General features: G+C 50.7%; 2 protein-coding genes across 9 annotated transcripts in view; one reads left to right on the top strand and one right to left on the bottom strand.

Moving 5' to 3' along the window:
* Ift172 (intraflagellar transport 172) overlaps positions 1–15,198 on the top strand; it is a 40,061-nt gene extending 24,863 nt beyond the window's left edge. For 3 of the 5 annotated variants that reach the window (XM_057781343.1, XM_057781361.1, XM_057781370.1), the window contains 29 exons: positions 147–239; positions 1,032–1,109; positions 1,312–1,560; positions 1,727–1,805; positions 2,020–2,140; positions 2,319–2,463; positions 3,328–3,417; positions 3,891–3,988; positions 4,095–4,230; positions 4,362–4,478; positions 4,775–4,917; positions 6,116–6,209; positions 6,326–6,390; positions 6,761–6,941; positions 7,125–7,234; positions 7,330–7,459; positions 9,984–10,082; positions 10,264–10,373; positions 10,484–10,547; positions 10,741–10,827; positions 11,080–11,196; positions 11,697–11,807; positions 11,963–12,082; positions 12,600–12,695; positions 12,871–12,930; positions 13,015–13,113; positions 13,340–13,493; positions 13,659–13,750; positions 13,914–14,053. In XM_057781343.1, coding sequence (XP_057637326.1) covers positions 147–239; positions 1,032–1,109; positions 1,312–1,560; positions 1,727–1,805; positions 2,020–2,140; positions 2,319–2,463; positions 3,328–3,417; positions 3,891–3,988; positions 4,095–4,230; positions 4,362–4,478; positions 4,775–4,917; positions 6,116–6,209; positions 6,326–6,390; positions 6,761–6,941; positions 7,125–7,234; positions 7,330–7,459; positions 9,984–10,082; positions 10,264–10,373; positions 10,484–10,547; positions 10,741–10,827; positions 11,080–11,196; positions 11,697–11,807; positions 11,963–12,082; positions 12,600–12,695; positions 12,871–12,930; positions 13,015–13,113; positions 13,340–13,493; positions 13,659–13,750; positions 13,914–14,003 — 3,228 coding nt within the window. In that variant the 3' untranslated portion in view covers positions 14,004–14,053. Of the gene's footprint in view, positions 1–146; positions 240–1,031; positions 1,110–1,311; positions 1,561–1,726; positions 1,806–2,019; positions 2,141–2,318; positions 2,464–3,327; positions 3,418–3,890; positions 3,989–4,094; positions 4,231–4,361; positions 4,479–4,774; positions 4,918–6,115; positions 6,210–6,325; positions 6,391–6,760; positions 6,942–7,124; positions 7,235–7,329; positions 7,460–9,983; positions 10,083–10,263; positions 10,374–10,483; positions 10,548–10,740; positions 10,828–11,079; positions 11,197–11,696; positions 11,808–11,962; positions 12,083–12,599; positions 12,696–12,870; positions 12,931–13,014; positions 13,114–13,339; positions 13,494–13,658; positions 13,751–13,913; positions 14,054–15,072 lie in introns of those variants that run through there. The other 2 variants (XM_057781352.1, XR_009057745.1) reach the window with 2 other exon arrangements.
* Positions 14,155–15,712, bottom strand: Krtcap3 (keratinocyte associated protein 3). Of its 4 annotated transcripts, none has more exons than XM_057781435.1 (7): positions 15,556–15,712; positions 15,279–15,445; positions 15,121–15,180; positions 14,791–14,997; positions 14,553–14,687; positions 14,343–14,455; positions 14,155–14,242 (listed from the first exon to the last, which is right to left on the bottom strand). In XM_057781435.1, the coding sequence occupies exons 1-6, from the start codon at positions 15,581–15,583 to the stop codon at positions 14,348–14,350; spliced, it is 705 nt and encodes a 234-aa protein (XP_057637418.1). In that variant the 5' UTR covers positions 15,584–15,712; the 3' UTR covers positions 14,155–14,242; positions 14,343–14,347. The 4 variants fall into 4 exon arrangements, with proteins under 4 accessions (XP_057637418.1, XP_057637408.1, XP_057637391.1 ...); XM_057781425.1 differs by having other exon boundaries at positions 14,155–14,239; positions 15,261–15,445; XM_057781408.1 differs by having other exon boundaries at positions 15,261–15,445.
* Positions 15,713–15,750: the final 38 nt, after the last annotated feature.

The raw sequence follows: 15,750 nt of genomic DNA on the forward strand, positions 1-15,750 counted from the left end.
ACCCTACCCACTTTGGAATTGCCTGTGAAACCTCAGGCTGCTAAGTCCCTTAAAGATCTTTAGCTTCTCAAGTCTGTTAGCCCCTGTGTCCTCCTGCCTTCTTGTGTCCACCTGCGCCGAATGACCAAACCTCCTTTTCCCTGTAGGGTGGAGAAGGAACTGACTTCTATCAGGTCCGAGCACGATTGGCCATGCTGGAAAAGAACTACAAACTGGCAGAGATGATCTTCTTGGAACAGGTAAGGGGAGACGAGGAGCAGGATGGAAGAGGGATTTGGAAGGGGAAAAGGATGAAAGACCAAGACTTCCAAAAGTTTGGAGAGAACTTTTAGGTTTAGAGAGTTCATCCCACGCCTTCTTTAGGTTTTTCAGTTTCTCCTCTGTTAGGTTTTTTTTGTTTGTTTGTTTGTTTGTTTGTTTGTTTTTGAGACAGGGTTTCTCTGTGTAGCTTTGGAGCCTGTCTGGAACTCGCTCTATAGACAAGGCTGACCTCAAACTCACAGAGGTCCACCTGCTTCTGCCTCTCAAGTGCTGGGATTAAAGGCGTGCGCCACCACTGCCCAGCCTCCTCTGTTAGTCTCTATCTAGGCAAGCATCCTTCTTTGGTCTTTAATTTCTTCTTCCTTTCAAAAAGTATCTTAGCTCCTCTCTACTCCAAAACATGTCTTTGCAACCTTTTATTTCATTTATTTGCTTGTTTGTTTGTTTATTGGTCTTTGCAATTTTTATGCACAGGGTAGATCCAAGTTGTGGCACCCAAAACATATAGTCTAAGGAGCCTTCATTAAGATAAATTGCTGAGTACCTGTGCAAACAAGGAGCCCCGAATCTTAAGTTTCTTTTAGTCTATAATAAATTCATCACTGAGTCAGGTGCATAGCTCAGTGGTGGATCTTGGGCTTGATATGTGCAAAGCACTCACTTCAGCTTTCGATGCGCATGCCTGGCATCTTAGACAGTCTGAGAGGACTTACTGATGGTCCGTGTTCCCGGGGTCCTCTTTCTTCTGTGCGAATGCTTTCAACCCTTAGAATGCTGTGGAGGAGGCCATGGACATGTACCAGGAGCTACACCGCTGGGATGAGTGCATCGCTGTGGCTGAGGCCAAGGTATTGTTCTGTCTTCGCTGCATGAATGTTCACGACTTGGCATCACCAATTTTAGCTATGTTTCTAAGTAAGCCATAGGATCTGGAATGGGGCTGGCTGATAAGGTGAGGGATTAACATATTGGTGCCATGGGAGGAGCCACACTGTCCCAGAAGAGGAGCAGGAGAGACATGGAATCCCTAGCTCCCTTTGTGATGTCCAGGGACACCCAGCCCTGGAGAAGCTGCGCAGGGATTACTATCAATGGTTAATGGACACACAACAAGAGGAGCGAGCAGGTGAACTGCAGGAGAGTCAAGGGGATGGACTGGCAGCCATCAGCCTCTACCTCAAGGCCGGGCTCCCTGCCAAAGCTGCGCGGCTGGTGCTGACCCGCGAGGAGCTGCTGGCCAACACAGAGCTGGTAGAACACATCACCATGGCCCTCATCAAGGGGGAGCTCTATGAAAGGGTATGTGAGCTGCCTCTCCCCAGTCCTTATCTCCAGGACCTGAACCCCACTCCCACCCAAGGAGACCTGGGGGTCCATAACTCTCCTTTTCTGTCAGCATTCCTTCTTTGGGGAGCTGATTCCTGACTCTTGTGTTCAGAGTTTCATTGTATTCATGTGTTGGCAGGCCGGTGATCTCTTTGAGAAGATTCGAAACCCACAGCGGGCCCTTGAGTGCTACTGTAAAGGCCATGCATTCATGAAAGGTACTAGCTGCTCATCAGCTGTCTTTACCACTGTACACTCCTGCCCACCCAGTATCCCAGCATCTCCTTGAGGACATCGCTTCAGGCTGACTGGCTTTGTTTCCTCTGCATTCCTCCACTTCTCACCCATCCATCCATACTTCATCTCCCTGTCCTGTTTTCCTTGGTCCCATCCCTGGGATTCTGAGCCAAGTGCCTCTTCTGTCCCTGGTAGCGGTTGAGCTGGCACGACTGGCTTTCCCAGTGGAGGTTGTGAGGCTAGAGGAGGCCTGGGGGGACTACCTGGTGCAGCAGAAGCAGCTGGATGCGGCCATCAATCACTACATTGAAGCCAGGTATGGCGGCACAGGGCACAGGGATCTGGGCATGACGTGAGAAACTGTGAGAGGAGGAGGACGGCACAGCCTCAAGGAAGAGATCTCGAAATGTAGGTTAGCATGTGCTCGGGTCTCTTTATCCCTTTCACCCTCCTCTCTCCTCATACATATTTAATGTCTTTCCTGACTATGCCAGGTGCTCCATTAAAGCAATTGAGGCTGCTCTGGGTGCCCGCCAGTGGAAGAAGGCAATTTATATATTAGATCTCCAGGACCGAAACACTGCGTCTAAATACTATCCTCGTGTGGCCCAGCACTATGCGTCTCTGCAGGAATATGAGGTATGGAGAAGTCCCGTTTCTGCAGCTCTGAAGCAGTGCAGTGCAGGGTGGTAAGGACGTCCCCTAGAACAAGATATGGGGCAGCTTACCAAACTCTTCCTGTTGGAGTGCAGCCATCACGTCCCTACTGTCATCCCAGCATGGCACAGATGTGAGCTCTAGCTCTCTTTCCTGTGCCAGCTCCAGTGATTCTTCATGAACGACTCTATCATAGCCAGTGTAGATCACCTATGTTGCAGAAATGTGAGGCCCTGTAAGTTCCGCCTGAATAGGTGGCTCAGCAGTTGAGAACACTTGTGTGCAACTGGGAGAACCATGTGACCTCGTACATGCCTGTAGCCCCAGAGCTGTGAGGGCGAAGACAAGAGGATCCCTAATGGGGCTTGCTGGCCACCAGCCTAGCTAAAAAGAACATGCTCCTGCTTCAGAGACCAACCTGTCTCGAAGAAACAAGGCAGAGGGCAATAGAATTAACACTCTGTGCTTTCGCTCCTGTGTTTATGTGTGTGCCTAACACATGTGCATACACCACACATACATGCACCACACACACACCCTGCTTTTATCTAGTGTTTCTCCTAGAGACACATTTTCTTGTACTCATCTTTTCTGCAGTATCACTACAAAGTGGTGTGCCAGGCTCTCTACCACCCCTGTTGACATCTTTGTAATTTTATTTTATTTATTTATTTTTTTTTTTTGGTTTTTCGAGACAGGGTTTCTCTGTGGTTTTTGGAGCCTGTCCTGGAACCAGCTCTTGTAGACCAGGCTGGTCTCGAACTCACAGAGATCTGCCTGCCTCTGCCTCCCGAGTGCTGGGATTAAAGGCGTGCGCCACCACCGCCCGGCTCTTTGTAATTTTAGATTGCTGAGGAGCTCTACACCAAAGGAGACCGGACCAAAGATGCTATAGACATGTACACCCAGGCTGGCCGCTGGGAGCAAGCCCACAAGGTAATGAATGAGCAGTGTCCATGAGGAAAGAACTCTGCGTTAGTGGCCACCATGCTGCCTCATCCTTGGTCTCCAATACCCCTCCTTTCCTAGTTCCCTGAAAGCTAAGAAAGTACTAAAATACAGCCCTGACAGTGTGGGTCTTGCCCCTTAGCCCACGCTTCAGCTAGTGGACCTGGAAGCCAGGCATTCTGAACTACCATTCCAAACCCCTGGTCCCTTGACAGCCGTCATCTCCCCTACATTGCAGACCTCAGTAGACTAAGCAGAGGCATGGTAATGCAGCGTGTGCTACAATCAGTCTCTCAGGCCTCAGCAGAACGGAGCTCTTCATGGGCTCCTGATGGACACCACACTGCCTGAACCGAGAGTGGCAATAACTAATGCCAGTGATTGTTGGGCGGACTCAGAGTTCAAGAGCAGCTAAGTTTCCATGTGGCCTGGCCCTGAACCTCTGGGTTCCATGTTCATAGCTGGCAATGAAGTGCATGCGACCAGAGGATGTGTCCGTGCTGTACATCACCCAGGCCCAGGAAATGGAGAAGCAGGGCAAGTACCGAGAGGCTGAAAGGTGAGTGTGGGGAAGGGCTGGGTCTGAGGACCTGTGGCCTCCTTCCAGAAGCAGTAGCAGCGGGGATCTAGCTGTAGGAGGCTCCAGGTGCATCCCCTGTCTTCAGGCTGTATGTGACAGTGGAGGAGCCTGATCTTGCCATTACCATGTTCAAAAAGCACAAGTTGTATGACGATATGATCCGCCTGGTAGGGAAGCACCACCCAGATCTACTCAGTGACACACACCTTCACCTGGGCAAGGTGAGCCTTTCTACCTCTGCCCATGCCTCCCAGCCAGTATCCATTACCCCTTCCATCATGATGCACTACCCCACAGGAGCTGGATCAGCCAGTATCCGTCTCCCCTTCTATCATGATGCGCTACCCCACAGGAGCTGGAGGCAGAAGGCCGACTGCAGGAGGCTGAGTATCACTACCTTGAGGCCCAGGAATGGAAGGCAACTGTGAACATGTACCGGTCCAGTGGGCTCTGGGAGGAGGCCTACCGGGTGAGGAGTTCATGCATCCCTCTTTCCTGTTCATACATGACAAATTTTAACTAATGTCACAAAGACCTGAGTATTTCTGTCTGAAGTACAGCCATACCCATCTATATAGCATTTACTTATAATTTTAAGGGCTTATGGCTTTCCTGAAGCCCATCCTCTGTCCCTAAACACTGTGACCCTACATTAGAGACCTGGAAGCTGGCCCTCTTCAGTGCTCATCACAGCTGGGGCAGAAGGCCAGAGACGACAAGGGGCAACTCTGCAGTGGGCAATGCTCTAGCAACTTCGCTTCACAGGTGGCCAAAGCCCATGGAGGAGCCAACGCCCACAAACACGTGGCCTATCTGTGGGCGAAGAGTCTGGGAGGAGAGGCTGCAGTTAGACTGCTTAACAAGCTGGGGCTTCTAGAGGCTGCCATTGACCACGCTGCTGACAACTGGTGGGTCTCGGGTGCGGTCTCCTCTCCTTCGGCTCCTTCCCACTCAGAGCAGGCCACACATAAGGAAAACTGACATGCAACTGAAAAGTAATTCCAAAAGCTGAAGCAGAAGTAAAAACATGTGACTAGGCATGGTGGCACCAGTGTATAATCCTGCCACTTGCAGGTGGAGGCAGAAGGATCAGAGGTTCAAGGCCAGCTTTAGCTACATAGTAAATCTGAGACCATCCTAGACTATATGATACCATGCTTCAACAAAACAAACTAAAGAGTGAAAAATTGGCCAGGCATTATAATAATGCATAGTTTTGGGGGGGTTTTTGTTGGTGGTGGGTTTTTTTTTGTTTTGTTTTGTTTTTGTTTTTTTGAGACAGGGTTTCTCTATGTAACAGTCCTAGCTGTCCTGGAACTCACTTTGTAGGCCAGGCTGGCCTTGAACTCAGAGATCCACCTGCCTCTGCCTCCTGAGTGCTGGGACTAAAGGCGTGCACCACCACTGTCTGGCATAAGTAGATCTCTGTGAGTTCAAGCCTGGCATGGTCTACACAGTGAGTGAGTCTCAGGCCAGGCAGCCAAGGTTACATAGTGAAATCCTGTATCAAAAGAGAGAGAGAGAGAGAGAGAGAAGGAAAGAAAGAGAACATAGCAGAGAGAGAACTTTGGAAGGGAGGTGTTTTATCGGTGGCTCTAGAGAGACAGGTGGGGCAGGAACAGCATGAAAAGTTAGAACCATACTAAGCCAGTAACATTTCTGGGTCATCAAAGTATACTTCTGTTAAATGAAAAAATGTATATTTTTCTCTTTATCTTAGACAGTTTCATAAATACATACAATGCATTGTGGTCATACCCCTCCCCCCGCAATTACCCTGTCTTATCCTCTCATTTCTGCTGGCCCCCAGTTAATCTCCCTCCTACTGTGATGTCTTTTGTCTGCTTGTGAGCCACTGTTTGTAATTAGACTTGCCTGTGTGAACATGGGAGGGGGTTAACTACTGCAGCTCACAGTTGATCCATGCAAGTGTCTGTATTTCTTAACAAACGTCACGAAGCCTGGGAGCAGAGTCACAGGCTCGGACTCCATAGTAGTCAGGGGAAGGGGTGCAGCTGCCCTTCCTTCCTCCAGTGGTTGTCTTTTCTCTATTTCCTCTTCATTCTGTAAGTATTACATACAAACTATCTACACCTTCCCTTTCAGCTCCTTTGAATTTGCCTTTGAACTCTCTCGGCTAGCCCTCAAGCACAAAACCCCAGAGATTCATCTCAGATACGCCATGTACCTGGAGGATGAGGTATGAATGTAATTTTGTTCCCCCTATACCCCTTACCTCTGTGACCAGTTCAATCCTGTCTTCTAATTGACTGTGATGCCAGGCTCCTCACCATGTGTGACTATCTGTCTGTCTAGGGCAAATTTGAAGAGGCTGAAGCAGAATTCATCAGAGCTGGTAAACCCAAAGAGGCTGTCCTCATGTGAGTTTCCCCACATCGTTTCTGTTTACTTACGGGTTTGGAAAGGAAGGCATAGCACATGTGTAGCATCAGAGGGCAACTTGCAGGAGTTGGTTTTCTCCTTCTACCATGTGGGTTCCAGGATTTGAACTCAGGTCATGGGTTTTATGGCAAGTACCTTTACCCACTAAGCCATCTCCCCAGCCCCCCGCTGTTTGGTCCTGCTCTGGAATAGGATAAAGATACTGTCCCGGTATCTGTCATGGTCATCTTTACATTCAAAGCTCGCACAAATGAAACTAATAGCCCCTCAGCTGTACAGCTGTCTGTCTTCCACTACTGAGGCTTCAGTCCTGTACTCAACGTCTTCCGTGTCCCCCATTTTGGGCAGGTTTGTCCACAACCAGGACTGGGAGGCAGCTCAGCGTGTGGCTGAGGCCCACGACCCTGACAGTGTTGCTGAGGTCCTGGTAGGTCAGGCCCGGGGGGCCTTGGAGGAGAAGGACTTTCAGAAGGCAGAAGGGTTGCTGCTTCGGGCCCAGAGACCAGGCCTGGCTCTCAATTATTATAAGGTGAGTCATTATATTTGGGCCACAAAGGGAGGATGAGATAGTGAGAGACCGCAGATCTACACTGATTCTTGGTGCTGAAGAGGGCAGGAGAGAGAAAGGACAGGAAAGAAAAGGGAGGAAAAAGGCTAAGAAGTCAGGAACCCGGCCAGAGGAAGCTCTTCTGATACCTGCAAATCTGAGCAGGAGGCTGGGCTCTGGAGCGACGCTCTGCGGATCTGCAAGGACTACGTGCCTGGCCAGCTAGAGGCGCTGCAGGAAGAATATGAGCGAGAAGCCACCAAGAAGGGGGGAAGGTGAGAAGCCATGCGTCCCGGCAGTGTAGTCAGGACCGGGGGCTGGACCACACTGCCCTACCCAATCCTGGGCATTAAATATTCTCATCCCCCAGAGGTGTGGAGGGACTTGTAGAGCAAGCACGACAGTGGGAGCAGGCTGCAGAGTACAGCCGTGCGGTGGACTGCTACCTCAAAGTTCGAGACTCAGGGAGCGGTGGCCTGATGGAGAAGTGCTGGATGAAGGTGAGGCTCCGGACTGTTCTGGCTCTGGTTCCCACAGGTCCATTCCCAGTCAGCTTCCTGCACAAACGTTCATCTTGTTCCTCCTGTGCCTTTATTTCAAGTAACAGATCTCTCCTGGGTGCCTGCTATGTGTAATAGAGCCCCACAGCCGAAGACTAGAAGGGATGTAAGACAGACACCCCAGCCAGAAGTTAGGAGACTTAATCACTACCAGATCTGAGCAAAGACTGAGGTGCATGAAACATGAGCTTTGTGTGGGCTGGAGTAGTCCAGAAGGTTCTCTGAGGAATGAAGGACTTGAATGGGAATGGAAAGGGGAACTCCAGACCCCGGGGCATAGTTGAGGCCAGTACGAAAGCATGGCTGCTCCTCCAGCACCCCTACCTGATAGCTCCCCTTCAGCAGACTGAGCCAGCCCAGAACTCTTCACCAAGCTGAAGACAAACTATTGGTCAGAGAAACAAAACTGATACATGTGTGCATATGTTTGAGATAAGAAACTGACTCACGCAGTTATCAGAGTGGGCAAGTCCTAAGATCTGCATGGAGCCTGGCGAGTAGGCAGGCCAGGAGAGAAAGTGCTGTAGTTCCTGTGTGAAGGCTGGCAGGCTGGAGACCCAAGAAGAGTCAGCATTTCAGTTCCAGAGAGCGAGCAGGAAAAAGCCAGTGTCCCGGTTCAGACAACATTTGGGCAGGAAGAGTTTTCCTTTACTCGGGTAAAGTAAGCCTTTTGTTCAATTCAAGCTTTCAGCTGATTGGATGAAACCCATCTATATTAGGAAGGCCAATCTGCTTTACAATTTAAATGTTAACCTCATCCAAGTGCATCCTACAAAAACACCCAAAGTTCTGTTTGAACAATGCCTACATACTGTGTAGTCATCACGCAAAACTGATAAGCCAACCCTGTTATCTTTGCAATTAGACATGCATACATAGTTTAAATGGGTACAGGGAAATATGGGATTGGGAGTCCTGAGGGACTAAGGGGGTTCCTGGCTCTCTAAATAATACTGTTATGTTGATGCCCATGCAAGATTTCCTTACGTTCTGGGGTCACTAAATAGGCCCCATAAGGTGGAACAGGAAATAAAGGGGCTGATGTTTGGTTGTGAGGTTTGAGCAGACTTTAATCAAGCACTAAGCAGCCGATGCCTTTTACACCGCTCACTAAAGTCTGTGCAGGGCTGCCCCTTCAGGCTGGTCACAGGATGGCTCTTCTCTATGGGGAGAATGCATGCTTTAAGCCTTGCTTACAGGGTTTGGCAGAGCAAGAAAGGAAAGGGAAAGGCAGGGGAATTGGTCTAGATAATAGCCAAACTGCGTCAAATGGAAATTAAAATCAGTGAGGATATCAGCATCCCAGAGGAAACAGAGAGTTAAATAGCCGTCAAATCATCCAGACCAGCACTATCTGCTGGAAACGCTATGCACGCTACAATGTTATTGCAGTTTTTTCATACCTGTTTTTTTTTGTTTTTTTTGTTTTTTTTTTTTTTTTTTGGTTTTTCGAGACAGGGTTTCTCTGTGGCTTTGGAGCCTGTCCTGGAACCAGCTCTGTAGACCAGGCTGGTCTCGAACTCACAGAGATCCGCCTGTCTCTGCCTCCCGAGTGCTGGGATTAAAGGCGTGCGCCACCACGCCCGGCTCATACCTGTTCTTGAATAAGGTTTAAAAAAGAGAGAATTAAAAAGAATTGCAATACACCTAATTGAACATTTAAATGTTGACTGGAGAGACGGCTCAGTGGCTTAGAGCAGTTGCTCTTCTTCCAGAGGACTCAGGTTATGTCCCCATCACCCACATGGTAGCTCACAACCATCTGAAACTCCAGTTCCAGAGAATCCAGTGCCCTCTTCTAGTCTCCATGGCAGCACCAGACACAGGGGAAAAATGCATGCAAAATGCCCATGCACAGGAGAGATGGCTCAGAGGGTAAGAGCACTGGCTGTTCTTCCAGAGGTCCTGAGTTCAATTCCCAGCAACCACATGGTGGCTCACATCCATCTGTAATGCGCTCTGGTGCCCTCTTCTGGCCTGCAGGCATATATGCAGTACAGAAACACTGTACACATAATAAATCTTTTTTAAAAATGAGCAAAATTTTAAAATATTGGCATTTCAATATAATATCCATTGAACTTGATATTATTGGTATTTGCCATTCTTTTTTTGTTCTGTTTTCAAACTCCAGTGAGCATGAATAATCTGAGACTCACAAATAGTTGCCAGGTTCTCTACAATTCTCATTTCGGTTTTCTCTATACTATGCTATCAAGATTCTGTGACAAAATTCAGTGAGCTCATACGACAGATGAAGTGTGCAGAGTTGCAGCGAGCCAAGAGGAACTTGATAGGTTCTCTGGGGTCACACAGAAGACCTGTGGGCCAGGCTTAGCCTGGGAGAGTGGAAGATGAGGAAGGATCACAAGAACATTGGAAGCTGGAGGAGGAAAACACGAAGGCCAATAACCCTAGTAGACTCTTTCTTCTCCCTATTTCTACCTTCTGTTCGACCACTCAGGCGGCGGAACTGTCCATCAAGTTTCTGCCTCCCCAGCGCAGTCTGGAAGTAGTTCGGGCTGTAGGTCCCCAGCTGATTGGAATTGGAAAGCACAGTGCGGTAAGTAGGGTGCTAGGACCGACACACTCCCATGTACATGGTGGGATGGTGGGTGACACGTGATCCAGATGTAGGGGTGGACCCTTTGGCAAGTGCGCCAGTGTTCTGGGGAGAGAGTTCACCAAGTGGGAGGCACTGAGTCAGATGGAAAGATAGCTTTCACTCGGACTTCCCTGTGCAGGCTGCAGAACTCTATCTGAACCTGGACCTCGTCAAAGAAGCTATCGGTGCTTTCATTGAGGGTGAAGAATGGAACAAGGCCAAACGCGTAGCCAAAGAGTTAGACCCGCGGTAATCGCCAGGAGATTCTTAGTTCCTTTTGTAAACACTGAGGGAGATTTCTCATGGTGAGGGTGTGGTGTTGCATGACCAGAGTTAGCAATCTCTGTGTATCTTCCCAGGTATGAAGACTATGTGGACCAGCACTATAAGGAGTTCCTGAAGAACCAGGGCAAAGTGGATTCGGTAAAGCTCAGTGTTAGGAGGGAGAAAGCAAGGAAGATGCCAGAGGGGCTAACTAGGTGGTCGAGCTCTTGTCTCCCATGTGAAAGGCCTAGGTTCCCAACACCACCAGAACAAGAGTGAAAGCCAAATTCCTGAAGAGGTACTAGAGATCCTCCCTTCTCCTCTCAGCACATCTGTCTTTACTGCTCCACAGCTGGTGGGTGTGGACGTAGTGGCTGCCTTGGACCTGTATGTGGAACAGGGTCAGTGGGACAAGTGCATTGAAACAGCTACCAAGCAGGTACCGCTGGCCCTCCCATTCCCACCCACCTCCTCTTCCTGATGCCCTACCTGCTTCTGCACATCCCACCCCTTAACTCCAGTGCCCAATCTGCAGGGCCCCTACTGAGCACCAGAGAGCAGTCTTCTGTCCTCTGATTCTGAGATCAGAATCCTCAAGTGCCCTTTACCTCCTAAACAAACCCGTGCTCTCTCGTCACTGCCTGTTCTTGCTGACCCCGCCTCTTCCGTACTGTCCCTCCACTCCCAACAGAACTACAAGATCCTGCACAAGTACGTGGCTCTGTACGCGACTCATCTGATCCGAGGGGGCGGCTATGCCCAGGCTCTGGCCCTCTATGTGCAGCACGGAGCCCCTGCTAACCCACAGGTGCCAGCCTCCTTGGGATGGATGCTTCCTTCTTCATCTGTCTCAGAGAATCCTGAGCTGAAACAGACCCTCTGGAGCATTTACCCTTTGAAAAAACACCCAGGCAGCTATCCATGTTCTTAGTAAACATACACAGATCTGTCTGTCCAAGAGGAATCGTGGATACCCTTCAAGGGTCCTTAGTGACTTCCTCTAGAACTGACAGTTCTCCTGTGAAGAATCAAGAATTTCTAGACTGTAAGCCTTAACATCATTAATCGCCCACACTCACTGAACACCAGGTAATATGATAGGGTTTTTTGTTGTGAGTTTTGTCTCTTTTCTGAGTCAGGAACTCATGTAGGCAAGGCTATCCTGGAACTATGAAGCCTAGGATAACCTTGAAATCCTGGTCCTCCTGCCAAACTCGGTTTTTCCTTAGGCCTCTTCTTCCTTCACCAGTCTCTTAGCTCCTACACACACAGCTCCCTCACTCAGGTCCCCTTCCCCTCGACCTCTAGAACTTCAACATCTACAAAAGGATCTTCACTGACATGGTTAGCTCTCCTGGGACCAACAATGCGGAGGCCTACCATAGCTGGGCTGATCTTCGGGATGTCCTCTTTAACTTGGTAAGCAAGGGTCAACAATGACATAAAAAGTTCCTTCTGTTCTAGTCTCCTTTACCTTCTCGGTGCAAATGGCCAGCAGTGGCCACTCTACAATCCTCCTTGGCCCTCCTCTGACCCGAGCCTAGCTATGCTCTTCCCCCGACCCCCTTCTCTAGTGTGAAAATCTGGTGAAGTCCAGCGAAGCAAACTCGGCAGCCCACGAGGAGTTTGAGATGATGCTGCTGATCGCTCATTACTATGCAACACGCTCTGCGGCCCAGAGCATCAAACAGCTGGTAAGATGCAGCCAGAGATTCAGCACAGAGCACTCGGTCACAAGGATGCTCCTTCAGACCTCGGGAGCCAAACACATCCAAGTTCTGGGTCTTCGAGCACATTTCCCTCTGCGCTTCTCTTGTAGTCACTCCAACACTTGCTAAGATGGGTTCTTCCCAGACTGTCTGGCTGGAGGGCTGTGCCCACAGCTCTACCAGCCTCATGTTCAAACGTTCAGATAGCATGCTAGTTTTATGTACCTCCCACAAGCACACACACTCTGGCTTACTCAGTTATAACTGTGCATATGTTTCATGTACATGGTCAAATTCTCAAGGTAGAAAAAGCCCTATACATAACCTGAGCTGGTCACGTAATGCTGATGAAAAGAACTAAGACTGGAACAGCCTGAGATCAAGAGGGTTCAGAACTGCTTGCTGGTTGTCTAGCTCCATGGCTGGCTTAGTTACAGGCTCATTGGTCTGATAGTTCTATCACCACAGGGCCAGGATCATAAACTTTGCCTTTAATCCACAGGAAACCGTAGCTGCCAGGCTCTCCGTCTCACTCCTGCGCCACACCCAGCTGTTACCTGCAGACAAGGCTTTTTATGAAGCAGGTACTGCTGCCAAGGTGAGCTGGGGCAAGGGAAGGAAGGGTGGGGCTGAAGAGATGGAGACTGCCTTGGGCACAGCTGCGTAAGGGGCTGATGTGGAGGACGGCACAGCCTGCCTCTTCTGGAGCATTCCTCCCTGACCCCAGAGAAGTAGATCCAACCTCACACTCATCTGCACCTTTTCTGTGATAGGAAGTTGGCTGGGAAAACATGGCTTTCATTTTCCTCAACCGATTTTTGGATCTGACTGACGTAAGTAGGGAAACTGTGCCTAGAGATTGAAGCCTTTGCCTGTCACCAGCTGTGCCCATCTCATGGTTAACTGCTCTGCCACAGGCAATTGAGGAAGGGACTCTGGACGCTCTTGACCACTCAGATTTCCAGGACACAGACATCCCCTTTGAGGTGCCACTCCCGGCCAAGCAGCACGTACCGGTAAGGTGTCACCAGTGGGCTGGCACCGAGAAGGGCAGAAGGCTTTGGGATGCCATTTTTCAGTGACATCAACCCTAACTGTTACTCAGGGGAAGCAGAGGCAGTTCCAAGGTGGACTACTTATAGCTAAAAGCCGAAGTACGGGCGCTAAGGGCTCAGCAAGGCCCTGTCCTCACCCCCCAAGCCTCCCAGCCCCATGTGAAGCTAATGCTATCTCTTTTCCCAGGAGGCCCAGAGAGAAGAGGTTCGAGACTGGGTGCTCACAGTCTCGATGGATCAGAGGCTGGAGCAGGTTCTGCCCCGGGATGAGCGCGGTGTCTATGAGGCTTCCCTGGTAGCAGCGAGCACTGGGGTTCGGGCCCTGCCCTGCCTCATTACAGGTATGGAACCCCACGTTACCCTGTATCCCGTGGCAAGTAGAAAGTAGGGAAAAGCATCAAAATTCATTTCAGAGATAGGATCACCCATCCCACTCTACTCCCAGGCCGCTGTTCATCCTTCCCAGTCTCTTGCCAATCCCGTCACCATCTCGTCTTCCACCACAGGTTACCCCATTCTGAGGAACAAAATTGAATTTAAGCGGCCAGGGAAGGCTGCTAACAAAGACAACTGGAACAAGTTTCTTATGGCCATCAAGGTGAGAAAGGGAGTCAGTTGTAAAAGACAGAGCTGGGAATGGGGTGGGGTGGGAGGCACTCCAAGTAGGATTGTCCGAAAGGCAGGACCAGACCCTGCACCTGATCCTCAGGACACCCAGGAGCTCCAAGGAATCCCTCTCATGTTCTCCCCTTTGCCCACAGACCTCCCACAGCCCAGTGTGCCAGGACGTACTCAAATTCATCAGCCAGTGGTGTGGGGGGCTCCCCAGCACCAGCTTTTCTTTTCAGTGACTGTACAGCTGAGCGTTTAGCTCTTCCCTCATTAAAGCTCTGTAAGTAGTCGAGACTGCTACATTCTTTGATCAACATCTCTCCACCCAGTGCAGTGCGCTGGGCTCTAAAAGTAATTGTAATCAGACAGAAAACAAAAACTAGTCTTTTTATTACAATTATTTATATCACCCTCGGGTCAGGGCCCCTTGTGTAGTAGAAAACACCTGTGGATTACGCCTCAGAAGAGCAGCTGCCTGCTAAAGAAAGAGCCGACCTGCATCAGAGAGCAAGCAATATAGCAAAAAAAATAATAACTGGTCCCAGTCCCCAAAATGCATCCCACCTGGGGCCTTTTACCTGTCCTAAACCCAGGTTTTCTGTTTAGTCTGGAAATCCTGGTGGTGATGGAGTAGCTGCACGTTTTCAGGCCTTTTACACTCAGAAGGTTCAAGGTCGGTCAGTTCCTCCAGCTGCAGGGGAGGGTGGGTTCAGTAACTGGGCCTTAAGAGACACACCTTTCAACACAACCAGGGTGTGGAATGAACCCTTCCTGTTTCTCTTCCTTACCTGCTCCTGCAGCCCTTCCTTCCTGCAGGGCCCAATTCCCCGCAGGGTGAGTGCAGCTACACTACAGTAACCAGAAAGAGCAGCCTCGCCTGCAGACATGAACAGAGAGGGGATCCAGAGAGCCAAGGCTGTATCCTAAAACCAGAAGTAACAAAGAGGACTAGGCCTTGGAAGGGGGAGGAGCAGCACACGGGGCAAAGGTGAGGTGAGGCCCAGAGAAAACTAAGAATCAGCTCACATAAATTCTTGTGGGATCAAAGGGGCAGTCAGTGTGTCCAGGCCCCTGGTCCAGTGGTATGGAGGGATCCAGCAGTCCTGGATGGCAGTCGGCAATAAGGCGGCGGCCACCATTGGCAACAGTGAGCGACACAGCAAGAAGGAGGCCCATGGAGCAGGCAGCAGACACAAGCAGATTCACTAAGGCCAGCGTCAGCAGGGCCCAGTGCTAGTGGGGTAGAAGACCGGGTGAACAGCCTAGTTAGGTTTCCCCGTGATTTAGAAACCTGAGTTTCTATTTGAGGCTCCTGCCCATTGGAAGTCTGAGCTGAGACACCTCCACCCCTCTCACCAGTCGTGGACGAAGAAGGTTCCTGGATGCCAAGAGGGCCACAAGTCCCACGGAAACGCTCTGTGGAAGCAACAAGCCTAAGGCTTTCTCTCTGCGCCCAGCCCACCCCGCTTGCCCATCCATCCGCCAGCCACGCTCACCAGCAGCCCCGAGCCCACCGAGATGACATTGGCCGTGGTGTATTCCGGTGTGACCGCACCACGGGGGTTGGCCACGTGCCGCAGGACAGTACCATGCAGCACAGCGCCCACCAGAAGGTTCACGTGGCCCACCAGGATCAGAGCGAGGCCCACACGCATCAGCCGCCTGGGCCCCCGGGCGGCGTCTGAAAAGTAGGGGGAAGGGCGATATTAGCCATGCAGGGAGGGACCACAGGGCCAGCCACGGCGCGTGGGACGCCGAGAAACTACAGGTGAGGAAAGCCAGGCAACTTACCGAAGACGCAGAGGCGGCAGCACCTCATCGTGGGCCGCTCTGCCCCCGCCACCACCGGTCCGCCCTATCTAGACCTGGGCCTCGCCCCGCCGCCGAGCAGAATCCCAGCTTCCGCGCAGCCACAAGGCAACTCCACCTGGGCCCGCCCCGCCCCCGCCCTGAGGCCCAGCCTCCAAGGGGCCGCCCCACCTGGGT

The sequence above is a fragment of the Chionomys nivalis genome, chromosome 1 (genome assembly GCF_950005125.1).
Source record: "Chionomys nivalis chromosome 1, mChiNiv1.1, whole genome shotgun sequence".
NCBI lineage: Eukaryota > Metazoa > Chordata > Mammalia > Rodentia > Cricetidae > Chionomys > Chionomys nivalis.